The sequence below is a fragment of the Plectropomus leopardus genome, chromosome 7, assembly GCF_026936395.1.
Source record: "Plectropomus leopardus strain MGB_pleo_1.0 chromosome 7, ASM2693639v1, whole genome shotgun sequence".
In the NCBI taxonomy this organism is placed as follows: domain Eukaryota; kingdom Metazoa; phylum Chordata; class Actinopteri; order Perciformes; family Serranidae; genus Plectropomus; species Plectropomus leopardus.
The window spans coordinates 15975721-15996831 of NC_142182.1; the positions used below are offsets into that span (position 1 = coordinate 15975721).

A 21111-nucleotide genomic window follows, 5' to 3' on the forward strand; every position below is an offset into this window, starting at 1 on the left:
CGCAAATGAGTGTTTTCCAGCATTAGAATGACTGTACGCAAAGGGTGAAGTGGCTGGAACAATGATGCGAGGAACAGGGGGGAATAATAATGGAAAGAAAACAAATTTTTCTGCTGTGCATAACTCTCGCTCTGAGGGTGGAATACCAAACTAAGAAGACAAACATGAGGCTTGAGGGGAACACTGTGTTCAGCATATCCTGAACACGAAGTTGGTGTGGAAGGGAGCTGCAGAGGGGAGTGGAGGGAAAACACACAGGAGAGAGAGCCTGACGGAGGAATGTGAGGGAGGACATTAAAAGAGGGAATGAAAGGGATGCATGAATAGTTTCAATCAACTGAGGTCGCTGATTGGAAACAGTTGGATAAATTTGCTGATAATGGAGTTTCACTAAAATCACATCATTGTGTTAGGAGTATTTTCTGCACAACTTTACTGTTTTTAATGTAGTGCTTATTTGTTTCACCATTTGCCATTGTTATAGTACACCTACATTAAAAAACGTGTTTTCTAGCAGCATGACTGAAGCGATGGTTGGCCACCACTTTGGTCCGGACAGACATGATCCCAGAGGAGATCTAAGTGACTCCAGTGATTTATTGACTGTCCATCAGAGCCAGCATGAAGTTAACAATCTTGATTATTTTTCAAATGTCTCCACAACTGTTGAATTGATGGCTACAAAATTCATTCAGGAAATTCATGTTTCCTGCATGATGACTTTAAATAACGATGTAGACTTTTCATCTAGATATTTCCATCGGCTGTACTCTGTAGAGGTGGACCGGTTTACCATTTTGGCTAATTAATCAGTGCCAGTAAGTGGTTTTACATATTAAATTATCGTTGGAAATTGTCTTTGATATCACTGACTATAGCTGAAGATGGGAGGGCTCTGGTGAATGAAGCAAAAACGAGCTGATCTATAGGTGCGGCTGCAAAGAAAGAAGGCTACTTCTGCAGTTTGACTGTGTCAAAGTGTGTTATTCTTAATTTTAAACGTGTATTTACCTTTTTGGCTCAACAGCTGGTCCAGCATGGTATTGCTTTCAGTGCTAGAACAAAAGTCTGTGAGTTGTGAATTGTATCTGTGTTTATCTGCCTCTTTGGATTAAGCAGTGCTTGTAAATAAAAAGTTTGAGCACAAAACAATATAATAACAGCAGCAGTTCGATTAAATTCAGGGGCCTGAGAGTGATAGGAGAGGATTTTTTAGGGTGCTTGCCATTGTTTGGGTGGCGCTAGGCTGATAGCAGTGTTTTAATGTTTAGGAAGGAGGTGCACTTGGACAGAAAAGGTTACACAGGCTTACCATGTGGAAATTTCAAAATAAATGCATATCTATCAATTTTTCCCTTTGCAGCAATGATATTATGGTTGATCTTTGTATCAATAAATCAGTTCAGACTGATGTATTGTTAAACTCCTTGTGCTCAGTGATAAAGTGGTGAACATATTTGTGAACATTGAACGGGCTAAATATGAGCATATCAGCATGCTGACGTTAGCATTTAGCTAAAATAAATGCATAGCTTAACTAGCCTACGGCCTCACAAAACTGCTTGCATGGCTGTAGACTTGTCAGGTTTTGACACTGAGATGCTTGAGGGTTTTTGGGGGGGCTAAGCAGGGGCTCCAGTTATGCATTTATAAAGAAGTTGACGGTATTGCGGTTAGAACCAGTTAGCATGAAAAAGTAGGATTCATTTATAGTTTAAAATGTAGATTGGTTATCACTTTTCTTTATATGTAGGGGATTTACAGTATAGTGTAATTGTTTTGTAGCAGAGAAGAACATTTCAGTCCAGCCACCCACATGGAAAGGTTTTATTGTTATGTGAATATAAAGTAGTTTATACTTGACATCCAGGCTCACACTGGTCTCTGGCTGCAAACACACACCAAGCTCAGCACTGAGGAGAACGGGGAGTGATGATAACAGACATCCCCTCAGGCTGTCTCATGACTCAGAAGCTACAGGTGGAGGTGGAGTTTATGAAATGCAATCTGAGCAGCAGCGGAGGTGTCAGCATTGTTTGGAGGATTGCTTGCAAATGAGCAACTTTGGCAGAGCAAAAGAGTGGTCAGAGCAGTATCAGCTGAGATGGAGATAACCTTATTGCAAAGGGTGTAAAGCAGGACAGCTTGAGTCATCTGGTTGAACTGGCTTGCAGGCTTTGCTCCATTAAATACTGAGTCATTCGCAGACTGCTGACTCAAGTTCTGTCTCTGGAGTTTGGATACATCTGGGGTCTTTGTATTGCATTTAGGGCTCACCAGTGTCTTCCTCTCCCTCTGTGAGCCGAAAACAATGCCCTTTGGAGTTTCTGTTCTCTCCATTACTGTACATTTTCTCCCCGTCTCCCTTTTTTAACTCCAGTGAAAAACACATCTGGATAAGGGGAGTGTCTATTTTTAGCAGCATTTATGTCCCCGAACAGGAAGCTCCTCCAACAGAAAATTATCACTTCCTCCTTGTTCTCCTTCTCCTTCAGTCTTGTCCTAATGCACTCCAGAACATGTTTACACCACATCGGGACACACAGGAGTCTGTCCGTGTCTGTGGGTGTTTCTGGTCGTGAGTTGAAACCTGCGATGCGATTCCGGCCAGACAACAATGGGATGAGTGTGTGTGTGACTGTTTGTGTGTGTGACTAAAAACAATTGATTCTAAGGTCACTTCCTCTGCCTTTCATTTTCATTGTTGGTGGTAGGAAGAGACATTCCACATGTAAGGAAGAGACACAAAGGTTGTGAATGCTCTGCTGATTTATACTGCAGACACATATAACACATGGATTTGCTCTTAATGGTCACTTAGAGTTAAGGGTTACTTCCACCAACTCAAATTTGCTACTTTTTTTTCTGTTTTATTATGAATTTAGTATTTTGGGGTTTTGGACTGTTGGTTGGACAGAACAAATCATTTGAAGATGTCAACCTAGCTATGAAAATAAAATTGTGATGACTTAATGTGACTTTTCAGCCTATATAACATGTAAAACACATGAAATATTTCCTTAATATTTCCCACAGAATTAGAATGTATATGTGGCAGTGGCTGACAACATTTTTTAAATCTTGCCTGTTCTATGTCCCATATCTGAATTTGGACATTTTTGTGGGTCCATGAATGCAGCACAGGTGGAATTCAGGAGGTTTTTTTTCCTCAGCAGCAGTTTGAGTCGTGGGATGGCAAATTAATCTTTCGATCTGATCAGATTGATGCCTGAGAGGGGCAGTGAAGTTTCACATTCACTGTGCCTGATGTCCAGCTGCTCCGTCTGAATACACTCTGCGGTCCGAGGCTGCGGTGCAATCAATAACCAAACAGTATAAATATTTCATTAGAGCTCCTAATGAACAGTACACCTCCAAAAATATAAAATCAACACGTGGCGGCAGATATTTTAATCCTGGTGTGCTGCCACAAATAAATGGATGTGTGGGAAACCGTGCATATTTGGTACAATAAGAATGCTTTATTTTTCTCTCTGTACTACATCACTTTAATTAAAGTCCAATTTTTGGCAAAAGGAACTTTAAGAATTTCATCCATATTAGGTTTTAATGTTGCAAGAGGAAAAGAAAAAATATGTCAAAATAAAATGTTCACAATAATAATATAACAATAATATATACACACTATCACTTTTACACATACAGCAATGGGGTCTGTGTTGTTTTAAGTTTGAAGACAATAAATAGAAACAATGATGGCCTTGTGACCTAGTTTTTTTCAAACAAAGTAATTGCAGTCTGAACCTCCTTCCTCAGACAATGCCACACCACACTGGGCTTTGTTTACAAAGTAAAATGTACTTTTTACCCCAATCTGTCAGCCGACAAAACATTAACATAAAACAGTGAGTGAAACAGACGTTTACAAAGAATGAAACAAAGGATCTTATGAAATGATTTTTTTTTCAAGTCTGGCTTTTAAGAACGTGAATATAATCGCATTTTAGATCAAAGAGATGCTGAAGAGTTTCTCAAAAGACTCGCACACTGTCTGTGTCTGTCATCCACAATTTATGTAACTTCGGTTAGATCTAGAATTCTCTTGTTACAGGCGCAAAGTACTTTACTTTTGTTCCAAAATCGATGTGATAGCGGCTTTTTTATCCCCCACTCTCCATCCTCCATCAGCAGCTATTGCTCTCTAACCAGCAGACGTGCGGGATGCTGCTTTATTTTTTAATACGGACTGCTCCCACTGATATACACCACCAGAACTCCAGCTGTGCTTTGAAGCGGATGTTTGATGATGTGAGCGTATGATGTTTCGTCAGGTTCTTCAATTTTGGGAATCTCAGCTGCATATTTGCTCAACTGGTAACTAAAAGGGACCAGCAAAGCTGACAAAATCAAAGCTCTCTTCGCTGACAAAACATGTTTGCATGATGTTGTTGGCAACTCTGAGGAGATAAACAGACAAACAACATGAAGTTTTGACGATACTGGAATTCATTACATGAACCATATATTTGCTGGGCCTAACGTGGGAGATTATGCCCTGGCAGCGCTTGTTGCACCTGCTGCAGCCAGACAGCACTTCCTCTGCCCCCTGACTGGCCGAACCCAGCCAGCACCTCGACAGTGTGTACCCTCTTTCATCCTTTCCTCTCCTCCCTTCTCGTCCCACGGTCCTGTTTATCCATCAGTGGCCTCTGCTGTGTCTCTGCCAGTTCACATTCTATAGCACTCAAAAAGAGGGAGGGTAAAGTCAGGAGGCTTAACTGTCTATGCCAGCCGCAGTCAGCTCTGTGGCCAAGGTGCCAACGTGAGGAATAACTGTTGTCTCACGGATGATGGAATTTCCTTTGCTAAGCTGAGACTGTATGAGAGCTTAGCAAAAAAACCTTCATATTCTTGGAAGTGTAACTGTGAGGATGTTCTGTACCTTTTCGCTCTGCAGCCCACATAAACATGCTTTATTGACACAGGAAGCAGCGAAGAGGGAGCACCCACTAGACTGGATTTAGCTTGGAAACACACAAATCTAACGACAGCAGGATCTCACTCCAGCTCGGTAGTCTCGAGCGCAAATGAAACTTGAGTCAAGCAAAAGGGTTTAGATGCTGAAAGGGAGAGATAGTTAAGCTACCATGTTGAAGACATCAGGGAACGAGACCCGCGGCAGTTTAGCTTTTGGCTCCCGGCTCCTAGCAGTAGAGCCCCCTATAAAGCAGACCTATTAAAATGCTCCTCATACCCACGAGGAATCAGAGAGTTAATCAGAACCAGAGCTCTGGATGGAGCCACTCACTACACACTAGGACCACATTGCGCTGGCCCTGGAGCTAAAGGTTCCTAACAAAACCCAAAAGTGGGGGCCTCCCACCAACAGCTGAAACTTCTCCCAGTTCCTTCAGTGTGTTCATTCTTCAGGAAGTTTTTACCAGGAGCCAAATTATCAGCAGAGGTCTCTTCCTCTCCAAAACAAACCAACCAGGTGATTAAAACCACTAACAACACTACAGTTAGCAGTTTCACGTTAGAAATCTGTGTTTCTCTAATGCTGTTTGGGATGTGAAAAACAGCCTGTTATCCCAGCACCTGCTAATGTGTGCTCATCTGTTTACTCTGATAACTTAAGATCCAGATGTCCTGGAGGTTTTTTTAAAGAGAGAGAAATTATCCACAGAGGTTTCCTCCTCTCAAAACAAACAAGCGAGGTGTTGTAAACATGTAAAAACACTAAATAAAGCAGTTTCACATAAAAAAAATAGCTATTGCTATGACCCTCTTTTCGCGAGGGGCTCCTTACTAAAGAGCCCAATGCGAAAATCTGAATACATGAAAACGGCAAAAAAACAACAACAGGTGATTATACCTCAAAGAAAACATACATACTAAATAATATTCCATTTCTCCCAATATATTTTCCCCTAAACCCTACACACTGGACCTTTAAGATATATGGCTGGTATGAATAATAGCTCTCTTCCCTCCTGGTCTGTGTTTTGCTTTATTCATGCACGTGTGGGTGTCTGCTATGAGGTCGACCTCCCTTCCCCTGGGGGTCCAGGTCTGCTAAATAATCACTTTCCCAGCTCCTACGCACGTTTAGCCACATTTCAAGCTGCTAAAAAGTTGAGGTCAATCGATCTACACAGGGAGATAGTTAAGTATATTTTATTCATATATTCCAAAATCACAAATCACAACATCTCCTCAAGGGCTCGAATAAGAAAAAAACTCCCACAAAACAAAGAAAAAAACAAATGTAGAAAAAAGGAAAAGAAAGAAACAGAGGAGGAATCCCTCGTGAAGGATGAATGGAAGGACATTCTTTCTTTTTTTCAGTTTGAAATCCATAAAATCTCGATCCAAACCTTCCTCCCAGCTTGTATGTGTTTGTCACATGCCTGCAAATGCATGCAGGAGGCATTGGAAGGGAATCACTGCAGCCCTGTTCATCCGGACAAGGCCAGAGGCCAGCAAGGCTCTTGGACACGGGCAGGAAGCCTCTGGACCTCCCCAGGATGTAGCTGTCAGCTGATCCCCCCCTCTGGGAGGGGGAGGAGGTGAAGAGGAGACGGGAGAGGAAGAGGAGGGGAGTGGAAGAGAAATTGGCAGGTGTGGATGGGACATGAGAGTGGGGGTTTGGGGCTCTCACTGCCTGACAGTGACATTGGGAAGGTCTGTTATATAGATAAAAGGGCCCACATTACTCCCTCTCCCTCCCTCCCTCCTCTTTCTCTTCCTCTCCCACTCTCTCTCCTTCAGACTCTCTCCATCCTGCTAGAGCTGATTTGCAGCTGTGGACGCCTCCCGTAATGCTTTTAAGAGGAGAAAGTCAAAAAGGAGAGATGCATAACCTGTGCACACGTGTCCCCTGTGCACGTTTCTCATTATATCTAAACACTTGGCTCTATGAAGCACTCAGGATGGAGGCCGTTAATGACAGACGCTCAACACCAGTCCTTTAATGATGGACACCTCTTTCGCTATTTATAGCAAGAGCTATCGGTTCCACATGTTAAACTCAATCACTTCCTGCTGGTGTTTTAACGCCTGCATGTGATACAGCTGGATGACCTCTAACCCTCCCCTCTCTCCCAGTCACCTAGAAAAGCAGTGTAGACACAGAACAGCCTTCACTTCCTCTCCTTCAACACACTCAAGTTATTCTACATCTGCCCCGAAGAAAATGTCTCGGTGAGATTTGAGTCCAGATTTGTTACTCGGTGTCTTTGAACGGGTGCAACTGTCACTGATGTTGACAGCCGAGTGGTGGAGTGAGATGGTCTTTGAACTGGCAGTGTGAAGCGATATCAGCTGGAGACGCTAACCTACTTTCTTTATGTGATAACTGGAAAATAGAACAGATCTCCCCGGACAACCATGTGGAGCATTCCTTACTCTGTATCTGATTTCAGTCCGGCTATATTAGTCGTGTGTTTCTTTTTGTTTCACATTGTGTGTCAGTCTTTCTCTCTGCCTGTTTTTGAAGTGTTCTCTCTCCCTCTCTCTCTCTGTCCGCCCTGCATGAATGGTGTTTAGAAAACAGAGAACAGGAAAGGCAGAGCAGGCAGGGAAGAATAGAGGGATATCCCCTTACAGTGTTCCCTCCTTTTTCCTCTAGGATAGAGGGGGTGAGAACTTCGGAAAGGGTGGGGGGGTTGGTAAATCACACCACCTGTCCACACACAAAACTAGGCACACGAGCTCCGAAAATCATTCATGAGCACAAATACAATCGTGCATGCCTCTGCTCTGCAAGGCCTGTCTGCTGCTGCACTCTCCTTCCTGTGTGTGTGTGTGTGTGTGTGTGTGTGTGTGTGTGTGTGTGTGTGTGTGTGTGTGTGTGTGTGTGTTTGGCGAGAGACCCTCAGATTAGCCCTATGTGGCCCAGATTACAACCGGATCAGTGCTAACACATATTACACCGGCCTGTGAACCATCCGTGAGACAGTGGGCCAGCCTGGGCTTTAGGGGCTGAAAAACCCCATTTAATTACACTTCAGAGGAGATGAAAAGTACAGTAACCAGTTCACACAAGCTGTTGTTTACACTGTGGTGAGAATCACGCACGCAATCTTTGAAGGGTTGAAGTGGAAAATCCATGTTTTGTGAAGAGTGTAGAGTTTCCTGTGACACATTTGCTTTCCCCAAACAAATGTGACATTTATGGGCTCTGCTTTTACAATCAGCACTCGTCCACCTAGTGGCTGCAGCTGGAAACGCCTGCAGCCACCAGCAGTGAAAAAAACAAACACCTTGATAAATCCATCTGACAGGAGAGAATTAGACCTTCTAAAATGCTCTGCTGATGTGTTACGACTCCTCATACGAAATCATATTTTTCTAGGCCAAGAGGCATGTGTGATTTGTAACGCCAACCTCTTATAACGTGGCTGACAATTTGTTTGTTTCGTCTTGCCCAAGGTGCCACCAGGGACGTCGGCTCAGCTCTGACAAGGATGTGCATGCGACACCGCAGCATTGAGGCAAAATTACGCCACTTTACCAAGTAAGTGTCACCTGGGTTTTCTTTATTTTCACCCTCCACTGCAATTTTCTCTCTACTCTTGCCTTGAGGGATTATTGTGTTCCCAAGTCCCATCGCATCTTTGTTGACCTTCCTCTTTGCCACTCTTCACTGAGTGTTTTTGTGCCATGGAAATAAATCTATTTGCTATGCCTCTCACTCGCGCTTGTCATGCTGTGTCTCCTCGTCGCCGCAGTGCTCTTATGGAAGGCCTGGTTACGCCACTGCAGGACAGGATAGAGGAATGGAAGAAGACAGCCAATCAGCTGGACAAAGACCATGCCAAAGGTGAACAACCAGGAAACACAGACTCCAAATTCACTCTGTGATTGCTGCGTTTTGACAAGAAATTTATATATTTGACTTGCTCTCCACAGAATACAAGCGGTCTCGTCAGGAAATCAAAAGGAAGTCGCTAGATACCATCAAACTCCAGAAAAAAGCAAGAAAAGGTGAGAGAGACTTTCCCCAAATGCAATGCACCTGTTTAATAGAATACCTCACACTACTTTGTTTAGATTTTAGGGCTGATATTGATGAAGTCTGCTTGGCTGGCGCCATCTAGAGTGTAGAATCAGACATGACAAATCAAAAAGCCTGGCACACTTTCAAAGGCTCCTTTCCAGCTTTTGGATGATTTGTTACCTACTACCTTATAAATCAAAGAAATGATCCTTTTTCCTGCCTGTGCTTGCATTAGCCCCTACTGCTGGTTGTAATTACACTCCTATTTTCATACAGGATTTACTGTACTCCAGTGGTACGGGCTGCTCATAAACATGCAATGTGCCTTGATTTGATTCAGCTAACACTGCTTGTTCTTCTGTCTCTCCTCCCCCTGCTTGTCCTTGCAACCCCTCCCTCTATGTCTTTTCTATTTCTGGCTATGTTACCTGGCTGTAGAGCTCCTAGGTATGTTTGCTGTGCTTTGCCCTGTTTGAGAACTTCATGACATACATGGTTTTCAAAGGCTCCGTAGTCTTTTACATCAAACTGCCAGCCAAAGAAAACCCTGTGCTGTTTTAACATTTTTGGTTGAATTGAAATGATTTGACATCATGAGAAATATGCATCTTTGCTTTCTTGCTGAGAATTAGATGAGAAGATTAAATGGGAACACCGCTTCCAATAGGTTATGTTGTTTCAAGTGCTGAGGAACATTTAGATAATATTTGTGAAACATGAGCTTCTTGCTCTCAAAGCCAGAAACCAGAGAAGTAAGTCTCAAGCGTGTGATGTCATCAAGTATAAAGTCATCCTTCGTCATCTTTCACCATGCAATGTCTACGGAGCAGCTGCAGACTTTATAAATGATTATATCACAGATTTTAGTTTCAGCACTCTGGTTTTTGGAATTGGGGGATAGTTGTTCATGTTAACTAATATTTTTTGACTCTCTTAGACTGTAAGAATAACATGTATGAATTTTTAAAATGGGCATAGTTCTGCTTCAATTCCACTCTCCTGTATGGCAGATATGAAGCTGCCACCAGCAACCATTTAGCTTAGCTTAGCACAAAGGCTGGGCATTTCTGAAAGAGATATAATTATGATATATTATAGAGAGTAAAAAAGGGTTTTGATGCAGTTGTTTTCTAAAAGTAATTTTTTTCACATAAAGAAAGGTTGTTTCATACATTTGGTTGAATTTGTGCTCATTCAAAGGTAATGAAAGACTGAATGACCTCAAACAGTTAATATACATATATATGTGTGTGTGTAATTAAGAGTCCTTTGTTTCCCTGGCTCAGTAACATGCAATAAAGTCAAAATAAACAACAAAAAAAATATTGGTATTAGTTGTCAGCCCTATTTTTATTTTAAACATTGATATCGGCCCAGAATAAAATCGTTGTATCCCTAAACATTTCTGATAACTTCACTGTAAAGTCTAAACAGAGATGTTTCTGTGTAGCTAACTAGTATCAGTTGTTTCTCCGGTTATATTTGTTCTCTTGATCCAAACGTGTGTAAAAACAACACATTGCTGTGATTTGGGTTAGCAGGCTAACTTGCTGTTTCGCCCCGTTTCTAGTCTTAATCGTAAGCTAAGCTAAAAGGCTGCTAGTTGTAGTTTTATAGATGGCAGAGAGTTATGCGTTTTCTCATGGAACTCTTGGCGAGAAAGCAAGTTTCCCAAAATGTCAAACTGTTCCTTTATCCTAACCTAAATCAATGCACTCATTGTAAATATCTTAACATTAAAGAATGTAATAATAAGTAATACATGGGCATAAGTGAACAGGCCATGGGTCGTGGCAGGGATAGCTCAGCTGTTATTAATGACGTTAATAACAGCTCAGTGTTCACAATAGCAGGTCCATGAAACTCAAGCAGCTAAATGGAATTCAGTCTTCATCCATTTTATTATTTAAGCCGCTGCTTTTCCTACTGTGACATGTCAAAATGTCTTTGATGAAAAATGCCAGTTGAGAAATGGCACATAGCATAAATATATCTTACATTTGTTAGCTCCTTGCACCAGTTTGTTTAAATGTAGCCTTTCCATTTTCTAAAGCCTTATAACGGACTAAGAAACTGACAATTTTTGGCAACTTATCTGTTAGACAGTCTTTCATTCCACTGAGTAATTATAGCTTCTTTGTCACGAGCTGACATTTGACTCCACGATGAGCTAACCGTGAACTACCACAAACCTAAACTTCTGTTTTTAAGTAACTATTAATTGGCAAGCTGTCAGATCCTTATGGGGACTCTTAATTTAATCACTGTCATATTAAATGCTGGTGCGCAGAGAGATCAGCCAATTAAGCTGATGTGCTTTAAACATATAGACAGGAGTAAAACAAGTATACCGGTTGCTGCCTGTCAACGGCAATTAGAGCGCTGTTAAGAGTGATTGTGATGGTGGCAAAGCAGACACAGCAAATCTGAAAACAATTTTCTCAAAACTATATTCCCTCAAGTAGTACGATGGTTACAGTGAGTGCATTGTTTGCGATTGAACCAATTATGCAAAGATATACTGTAGAGCACGGGTGTCAAACACAAGGCCCAACTACACCCACACTGAAAACCAAGCATTTTTATTGTATCAAAATCTGTTTTATATTTTATGGTTTCATTGGTCTGGGCCACTTCACATCAAATTGGGCTGAATCTCCCTGAACTAAAATGAGTTTGACATTCCTGCTGTAGGGGGTTTAAAACTTTAACCTGGCAGTGTACGTTTGGGTAAATCATGCAGTCACAGTGACAGAGGCATCTCCATGGTTATTGTCATTGCATCCCTCTATTCTTTTGCCCTCCTTCATCCATCATCTAGCGTCGTTTTGGTTTGCAGACTCATCCTGTTTACTTTTGTGTATCTAATCGCATCCATTTCAGACCCTACAAGTCACCACCAGTTGCTTTGCATCAACTCACAACCGATGACATGTTTCATTCCCATGCACATGAACCATTTTAGTGTTATGTTTGTCAGTGCGTTGACCTCCTGCACAGAAGCAGTTTATCATTATGTGTTGTAATCATCTGTCATTTTTTACTCTTTCCCTCCTCCCTGAACTCTGCACACTTTTCTCCTTTATGTCACTCCTTTAATTATCACCCGCCCCTCAAATTCCCAATCTCTCTTCATCCTCATCTATCTCTACTCAACCTCTCATCACCTCTTTCCTCCTTCGCTCCATCCTCCCTCCCTTCTTCTGTCTCTCTGCACCCTTGCTTTGCCTTACACAGGCCGGGGTAATCTACGCCCTCAGCTGGACAGTGCCATGCAGGATGTCAGTGACTTGTACCTGCTGATGGAGGAGACAGAGAAGCAGGCGGTGCGCAGAGCGCTCCTGGAAGAGAGAGGGCGCTACTGTACATTCATTAACTTGCTGCAGCCTGTGGTGGTGAGGAGCATTTTGCAGATGTGCGTTAACTTGCTCTTGCTGTTGTTGTAGCAGTTGTTTAATTCAATCCAACATGTTTTTTTCCCCCCAGAATGTAGAAATTGCCATGCTAGGAGAGATAACACATTTACAGCCCATTGTTGATGACCTCACCATGCTGACCGAAGACCCACACAAGCTGCCACCAGCCAGTGAGCAGGTAACAGAGTTGTAATACTACTGAGTCTACTAATGCCGATGGTGTACTTGATTAATTGATTGATGTCTTTTTTTCAAACATGTAAAAAAAAAAAAAAAAAAAACAATTAAACATATGAATAACAAAAAGAAGAGAAAAATACGATAAATGGCATCCACAACTGCCTCAGTTTACATGTGCGAAAAGAAGAAGGATACAAATGTATTTAATGCTGCCCCTTTAATATTGCAACATTTAATGCAATATTTAAGATTGCAGCATCTTTGGAAATTTTTCCTGCATTTAGTATTTTAATCTGCTTCAACTTGGCACTTTCACTTAACTGTTTATGTACTGTATTGATAAATCTGTCTGTTTGTGACTAATTGTTATACTGTATGTTGTCCGAAACAGGTCTCTCTTGAGAATGAGACCCCGTGTCTCAATGAGTTTACCTGTATAAATAAAAGTTAGAAATAAATAAATAAATACATACATAAATAAATAAAAGAGAATAAAATTATATTGACATATACATCCTATATCTAAACATTTACAGTTCTAAACATAAAAGAGAAAAATAAAAAAATAGAATGATTTACACATATACATTTATATCGCTAAAATCAATTAATTAATCCCCTCACCACAGCTTGAGAAATGTTCAAGTCGTCATTAATAAGCATAATTTGTTATATTTTTTTCCCCCTAAGTTGTTTAAAAGCAAGGCCACCTGTTTTTATTGTTGTCACTGTATCATCACCAGTGGTAGAGGAAGCATTCAGATCCTTGCTTAAGTAAAGTACTAATATCACACTGTGAAAATATTGTTAATAATAAAAGTCCTGAAGTGAAATGTTATTTAAATAAAGGCATGTAAGTAAAATCAGAAAAAAATGTATTTATGTATTAAAAGTAAATTAAATTAAATCAATTTAATAAACAAAAATAATGGATCATTGTAAAAGCTGCCTTATGATTGAAAAGCTGGAACCATGAAATAATTTTCAGAAAAAAATGACAAGTCATGATGAAAATAGTTGCTAATAAATTTTCTTACAATTGACTAATCCTACCAGCTGCACTTACATATTTTCATATAGTTTCTGTATAAAAATCTTAATTCTTAAAGTAACTAGTAATTCAAGTAATTAAATAAACATAGCAGAGTAAAAAGTCCAATATTTCTCTCCTAAGTGTAGTGTAGTAGAATAAGGAAGTTGCATGAGATTTTAATACTCAAATAAAGTATAAGTACCTCAAACTTGTACTTAATTACAGAAGTTGAGTAAATGTACTGAGTTAAGTTCCACCACCTCTCATCACCACATGATTATGTGTCATTGCAGGTGATTCGAGACCTGAAGGGCTCCGACTATAGCTGGTCCTACCAGACCCCTCCCTCCTCCCCCAGCAGCACCGGCTCCAGGAAGAGCAGCATGTGCAGGTACATCCTTTACATACACACACAGTCATTCACACATAGTCATACACACACAGTCACACACACACGCTTTGTTGCTCTTTGTTCTCTGTTCAACATGTTTTGTGTCATTCACCGCGTCAGATGTGCTGTTAATATTCAATTTTTTTCATGCTGGATGTCAACTGTCATGTTCTTTTGAGTAAACATGCATGCACATTCTTGATTTAAACTCACATATTAACACACCAGCAAAGGACGAATTGAATATTTAAGGTTGTCATGAATACGCGAGCAGGTGACCCCTCCCACCCTCCCACCTGCAAAGCTAGAGTCGCAGCTGTGCCGACACACACTACATGACATATCTTGCCAGCTTCTCAGCTCTTGCTCCTGGCAGATTTGCAGCTCTCAAGCTTCTTACAGCCAGATTAACACCAAAGCAGTGAAACATTACAGCCTGACAGCCATGAGCCCAACAAGAGTACCAAAATCCACAAATTTGCAAGTCAAATGGTGATAGTTCAACAATTTGTCTATAAATGTGGGTCAAAGGTGCTTGTCTAGGTCAAGGAACAAGCTTTTTTTTTTTGCATAAACAGTTGAGTTAAACAAACTTCAAATCTTGGTATCACAAGTTATCACCTCCATATTAGTATTACAGTTCCTAAGAGAACCTCACTGATGTTTGTACCAGTTAACACCGTGGCCTATTTTTGGGGTTCTATATTTATTCAGAAGACACCCACTGACTGTTTATTGACTAATTTGAAAGTAGATTTAGGCTTTAAATCACAGGTAGTGTTATGTTTTTGGAGTAGAATAAGGCTAGTCCACAAAAAGCTTTAATCTCCCAAATGAAACAAATTTAGCCTCATCTTGACTGCTGTGCATGTTTCAGTGTATCCACAGAGCCCTTTAAAGGTTTTTGAAAAGCTGGAGGTCATTGAATTTTCTCTTCATGTAGAGAAGCATGTCATGATTCAGTTGGTGGGTGCAAAATGAAACTCACAAGATTGGTGTAACAGGATTTTCAATGATATATGGAAATTAAAAACTTGTGATCAAGAGACAAAGGTCTTGGTGGCAGAAAGGAAGAAAAAAACACTTCTTAACAGGACAAATGAGTGGGGAAAAAGGGCATAAGGATAATGTCTAGTAGTTAATCATTTTTAATTTGTCATATTTAATTTGGAGCTCATACTTAAGTCTAATCCCAGAGGATGAAGATTGAGGAGAACTGATAACTTCAAATATATTCCAGAGAGAGCGAGGGAGGAGGAGGTGTGGGAGAGCAGTGCAGAGGGAAGGTGAGAAGCACAAGTTGCACATTTTCAAATGCGTGGGTGATAAAGAGAAGCAGCGCTGAGTGAGAATGACAACCAGAAGACAAAAAGCACAAAGACAGCTGTTAATGCTCAGAGGGAAAGAAAAATCAAAGGAGGGATAACTTTTGGATGCTCTTTGATGCGTTGAAATTAGAAGAATGGCATCATTTAGAATTTTCACATAGGGCTGCCTTCATGCTCTCAGCTTTTGTGATCAATTTTTTATTTAGTTTTTTTGTTCTCCTTTTTGCCTTGGCCTACACATATATCTTCCCATAACAAGTTTCAGAACAAAATAAGGAGGGGGAATGCTAGAATCCTGATAGCATCCTGTTTTATGTGCATGCTATATGTTTTCATGGAAGATTTACGATGCCCAAATGAAGATAAATGAAACGAGGAGAAAAAGCAAAGTAAAATATTAAATATTAAAATCAAATCGCAACACGGGAAACAAAGTAAAGAGGTGTATAGCGCTTCAGTGAGTGTACTAAATGCAAAGCCTTAAATTTTCATGAAGGGGTGCGAGGGAGATGCATCGTCCATGCCTAAATTAAACACGCAGCCAGTCGCAGCTTGGGGGCCTGACCATAGGTGGACCTTATAATTGCTTGCACAAACAGACAGCCTTTCACATTAAAAGAGGTTCTTCGGGTGCCAGATGGTCAGTCTGTATAGTGTCCCTGCAGCCAGCTGGGGAAGGCTTTTATTGCGAAAGGCTGTCTGTCACGGCTGCTATCAGCAACACTAAGCCCCGCCCATAGTCAGGCCGCCAATTGGATTGGACAGTCGATTGAATTTTAATTCTGACATGGATGATGTATCTCTCTCTCTAAAAAGAAAATTCCCCTGCGTCTCATAATGCATTTAGCATCGACAGGTGTACACTGCTCTCTGCTGCAATGCAAAAACCTCCTCATTTTGTTTTCTGTTTTGTGATTTAAAGGTCCAGTGTGTAGGATAAGGAAAATCTATCGGCAGAAATGGAATATGATATGGATAACAATGTTTTTATTAGTGTATAATCCCCTGGAATGATTGTTTCTTTAGCTTAGAGTTAGGCAAAATCACATCTACACAGGGAGCAGGTTGTCTTCCTCGGAGTCTGCCATGATTAACCGCTATGTTTTTACAGTAGCCCAAAATGATCAAACTATACACTAGCATTAGAGAGGGCCTTTTGTGTTTTTCACGTTGAAGTAAAGGCTGCTGTAGGTTGTCTACACTGATGGTAAAGGGAGGAGTGAAAAGAGGGGTATTCACTTCATTACAATCTGCAGCCTCACCACTAGTGGGCACCAAATTCTACACACTGAACTTTTAACTCTAATGCAAAAAAGTAATGTCTTAATGTTAAATAAATAAATAAGTCTTTGAAAAAACAAAAGGCTAAATAATTTTCATTTAACATGTGATTTTCATTTAATTAGCACACGGTAAATGCAAAGGCTACATTAAAAGGAAACACAAACGCCTTTTTCCTTGTCTGATTTGTTTTCATTAAGTCATGGTAAATCTTCAACATCCTGATGTAACATCCTGTCAACAGCCTCCTCCAGATGCCCTCAGCAGGAGCCCACCGGCTCAGCAGCGTCTCCTCCCACGACTCGGGCTTCGTTTCCCAGGACGCCAACACCCACTCTAAGCCTCCGTCACCCATGCCCTCTGACATCGCCAGCCAGGTAACAGTCTCAGCCAAAACGCTAAAGTTTATTCTTTGATCAGGGGGAACTAAGGGATTTTGTGGAGGCAACAAGGCACACAGTAGACTTGTTAGCTCCAGAGATTCCTCAGGCAGTAATGCTGCAGGGCAGGAGGACACAGAAACTGCACCACTTTCTTGTCACGATAAATCTACAGCAGTTCCCTCTTTTTAACAATCCTTTCCCATCTGGCACTTTCAGTCTCGTCATGTTTGCGTTTCAGACAAAAAGCCATATGTCTCAATAAGAGCTCTGTAGCTCGACCACCAAACCCAGTCAGAGCTTTTTGCTGCAATAGAGCTTTCTGTGTTGCAAATGTTGAATTTTTTCCCATTGGACTGATAAAGTTATTCAGACTCTCACGGTCTGAACAGTCTCGTGTACAGAACACACTCAGCACACCAACTGATGCAATGTTCTTTTTTGAATAAATGATCTTACAGGCTACTTTATACCTGATCTAGGCTATGGTCTATAGATCCCTTCAGGGATAAAAATACCTCCCTCCTCCTAAAGCTCATCAATAATCTTCTCCAACTCTCAACTTCTTCCTGTGCATCTCTCATCTCTCACACCTACCTTTCTCTCCCCGATTTCCTCTTTACCCTCCACTTTTTCTTTTTACTCCATCTTCCCTTTCCCAGAAATCAACAAGCTCAGCCTCCTCTGAGGCTTCAGAAACCTGCCAGTCTGTCAGCGAGTGCAACTCTCCCACAGCGGTTGGTACTGCATGCATCTCACCAATCTATTTGCTTTATTGGACACACACACACACACGCACACGCACACAATGTGCTGTGCATTTCACTCATTGTTATGTATAGATTAAAGAGGCCTGTTGGGCTCTTCTTCACAGCTGCGGTGCAGTTTGACGTCGACTATTCATGGATGTTGAGCACTCTGACTCAGACTTATCTGTCCGTTTTGCAGTTTGGCTCATGCTCATCCTTTGGTACCTTCCGCCCTGCTTTCTCTCACACTGGCACCATCAGGCCTCTCTCTGTCATACTTCCTGCGTCCCCCACATTTAACCACTCCCCTGGATCCAACACCCCCTCACCCACATCAAAGGTTCCTAGCTGGAAGGTTTGTTTTCATTTGCAATTTTACATTTTGGTTTTCTCTTTTTAAACTTTGTTGCTTCTTTGCTTCTTGTCTTTTTATTGCTTTCATGCACATTAATGTAAAGATTAACCCCACAGTTGCCATTTTGCTATTTCTCATCGCACTCAGTTTTGCAATCTTTCCTCACAAAGTTGTACTAAACTGAGAGGCTCTGTCATTTAACAGCACTTGCATAGCTTGATGTAGTGTCCATTTCTACATCTAACCGGTTCATGAGCCAAATCAGCAGCTTCCGTGATTGACTGACTTGCACGACTGTGGAGTGGCAAACACCGGAGATGCACGATTGTAGGACAGTCTCATTGTTCCGTCTGCTGCAGGACTGGGCCAAATCCTGTGAACCGTCATTGGCCAGCACTCTGCAGCGGAGGAGGGAGTCTGTGGATAAGATGAGAGAACTGGAAGCTCCACCCAGTCCGTTGGGGTACTCTGGAGATGATCCTCACCGAGCGAGAATGGGCCCTGGAACCATTGCAGCCAAGGTAAGAAGTCCTCATGGGGTAAAAATATAAATGTCAGCACATAGATTTGTCTGTCTCAAGAGTTGTAATGTGGTGAATCACATATGTAAATTTGTGGGAATCTTAATGTACTTAGCACATGTCTATCTGTGTGTGTGTGTGTGTGCACGTGCGTGCCTCAGCATGGCGAGCCGCTCTCTCCAGCAGCCAGTACTCTGGCTATGGTTCTGACCAGAGGCTTGAGTATGGAGCAGCAGAAGAGCAGCAGGGACTCTCTGCAGTACTCCAGCGGCTACAGCACTCAGACCAACACCCCCTCCTGCTCCGAGGACACCATACCTTCACAAGGTAACACTGGCCATTAACAGCCACACACTCCCTCAGGGAAAAAGCACATATTGTATCCATGCACAGCACAGTATTTCTGAATCTCCCTGCTATTTTTTCCATGATATTTTAATGGGAATTTTCATATTTCATTTGAAAAATGCAGTAGTTTGCCTTTAGTGCTCATTACTGCATGCAATAATGTAATGTAACTCTTAAGACATTTATTTGTCAGTGTTCTCTATTATTTGCTGGAAAAACAGATGCTCATGACTCACTCTCACTTTTAGGTTCTGATTATGAGTGTTACTCCCTCAACGGGGATGCTGACAGTGAAGGACAGGCAGACTTTGACAAGTCCTCCACCATCCCGCGCCACAGTAACATCGCTCAGAGCTACCGCCGTATGATCCAAACCAAGAGACCCGCCAGCACAGCAGGTCTGCCTGCAGGTAAGACCCTGCAGGGAACTCCAAACGGTGCAGGGGGCAGCAGCTCCGGAGCCATCACCTCAGGGACCGCCACCATTCGCCGGACACCATCCTCCAAAACTGGAGTGAGACGCACGCCATCCACATCTGGCCCCATTCCCATCCGGCCTCCCATCGTGCCAGTTAAGACCCCTACAGTGCCAGATTCGCCAGGGTATGCAAGCCCGTCCCAGCATCGCGCAGGCAGCGAGGAGTTTCTGTATGGTGACGACCCAGCTGCTAGTGACTACATGAGAGCTTCTCCAAAGCGGATGAGCCTCCCAGACACAGCTTGGGGCTGTGGAGGCGGAGGAGGAGGGCCGGACAGGACCGTTTATGCCCAGCAGGCCCCTGGCATGGCCGCCCACAGCGCTGAGGAGGACCCTCTGCTCGCTGCCAACCGCCACAGCCTGGTGGAGAAGATAGGAGAGCTGGCAGCCAGCGCCCACGCCCTCGGTGAGGGTCACTTCCCTTTCCACAGCCCACTGCCAGGGGATCCAGCTCAGTGTGCGCCTCAGGAGCCATCATCTACGACCCAGGAGGATAAGGATATGCTGGTGTCTATACGCCGGGGGGTGAGGCTCCGCAAGGCAGTGACTGATGACAGGTCGGCTCCCAGAATTCTGCGGTAGCTGATGGAGAAGAGGGCTGTAAAGAAGCAGCTTTGGTGCCCTTATTTACAAACTGAAGCTTTGTGGTGAAATGCAGCAGCACTCGTGATACATGAAGTGAGGTACATGTAAAAAAGAAGGATGTAATGTGGTGAATGAAGGCCAGTTCAGAGTAATGAGTGACCATGGACTATGTCAAGTCATTTTATGTCATGTATGTATTACGTACTTGCAAAGTAATCCATATTTTTTTTGGTTTTCATTATCTTTTCTTTTGGTTTCGTCTGTGGGCTTTGTGGCTGTGCATCTCTGCTCCCTGTGTGACCAGTTGTTCCAGCCCAGTTTGTCCCTTCAGCCCCAGTGACGAGGACGTCACCACTGTAGGGATCGAATGCTCTGTGTTCTTTGTTCTTGCTCTTATGATTATTATAATATTGTGCTTTTCTCAATTAACACAGCCACCTGTCAGTGGAAAGTGATGGGCAGAGTGCTCTGTGAGCCTGTCTGTATGTTGTGTTTTTCATCATTACTGTACACGTACCGTAAAACTGTTTTTGTTTAATAAGCTAAACAGCAGCTGTGTAAGTCATGTATAATAGGAGCAATATGGCAGTGTTTTTATTGCTGTACTGTACTGTCAATATATTCTGCAATTAAACAGGCTTTTTACTGTTAAATGTCTTGTCTTTATCCAAAAAAAAGCAATGTCCTCATTAATAAATTAATTATTACGTGTTGTCAGTCATGCAAACAATCTGTTAGTTTTAGATTGCTGACATACAGTCCTAATCAGTAAAATCAGTCAAATATTTTATAACATTAAAGGGATAGTTTTTCTTTTTTTTTAGTGGGGATGAATGGGGACAATCATCAACAATGACAATTATCCATTGTCAGTGCATTACCAGTAATGCATGGCTGTCAGCATCTCTGCAGTTTAAAAAGCAGGCTGGAGTCTGACTTGGTAGCCAAGCAACGTGTACATTTTTTTGCAATACAATTTAAAATATAATTAGAATTTCTATAAATTATATAATTTTTCTCTTTATTGTGATAATTTTCTAATATCCTTCCCACACCCTTTAAAAAATCATCATTAGGTCATTTACTTGTTTTACTAATTTCTTA

The 21111-nt window shown here is 41.9% G+C and overlaps 1 protein-coding gene across 2 annotated transcripts in view; it reads left to right on the forward strand.

Moving 5' to 3' along the window:
* Nucleotides 1-20660, forward strand: part of mtss1la (MTSS I-BAR domain containing 2a) — a 30788-nt gene extending 10128 nt beyond the window's left edge. Inside the window, exons 4-15 of one of the 2 annotated variants that reach the window (XM_042496271.2) lie at nucleotides 8395-8479; nucleotides 8694-8785; nucleotides 8875-8949; nucleotides 12200-12357; nucleotides 12449-12556; nucleotides 13885-13982; nucleotides 16836-16968; nucleotides 17634-17708; nucleotides 17920-18075; nucleotides 18435-18596; nucleotides 18758-18923; nucleotides 19193-20660. In XM_042496271.2, coding sequence (XP_042352205.1) covers nucleotides 8395-8479; nucleotides 8694-8785; nucleotides 8875-8949; nucleotides 12200-12357; nucleotides 12449-12556; nucleotides 13885-13982; nucleotides 16836-16968; nucleotides 17634-17708; nucleotides 17920-18075; nucleotides 18435-18596; nucleotides 18758-18923; nucleotides 19193-20004 — 2120 coding nt within the window. In that variant the 3' untranslated portion in view covers nucleotides 20005-20660. The remainder of the gene's footprint in view (nucleotides 1-8394; nucleotides 8480-8693; nucleotides 8786-8874; nucleotides 8950-12199; nucleotides 12358-12448; nucleotides 12557-13884; nucleotides 13983-16835; nucleotides 16969-17633; nucleotides 17709-17919; nucleotides 18076-18434; nucleotides 18597-18757; nucleotides 18924-19192) is intronic. The other variant, XM_042496273.2, reaches the window with a different exon arrangement.
* The last annotated feature ends 451 nt before the right edge of the window (nucleotides 20661-21111 follow it).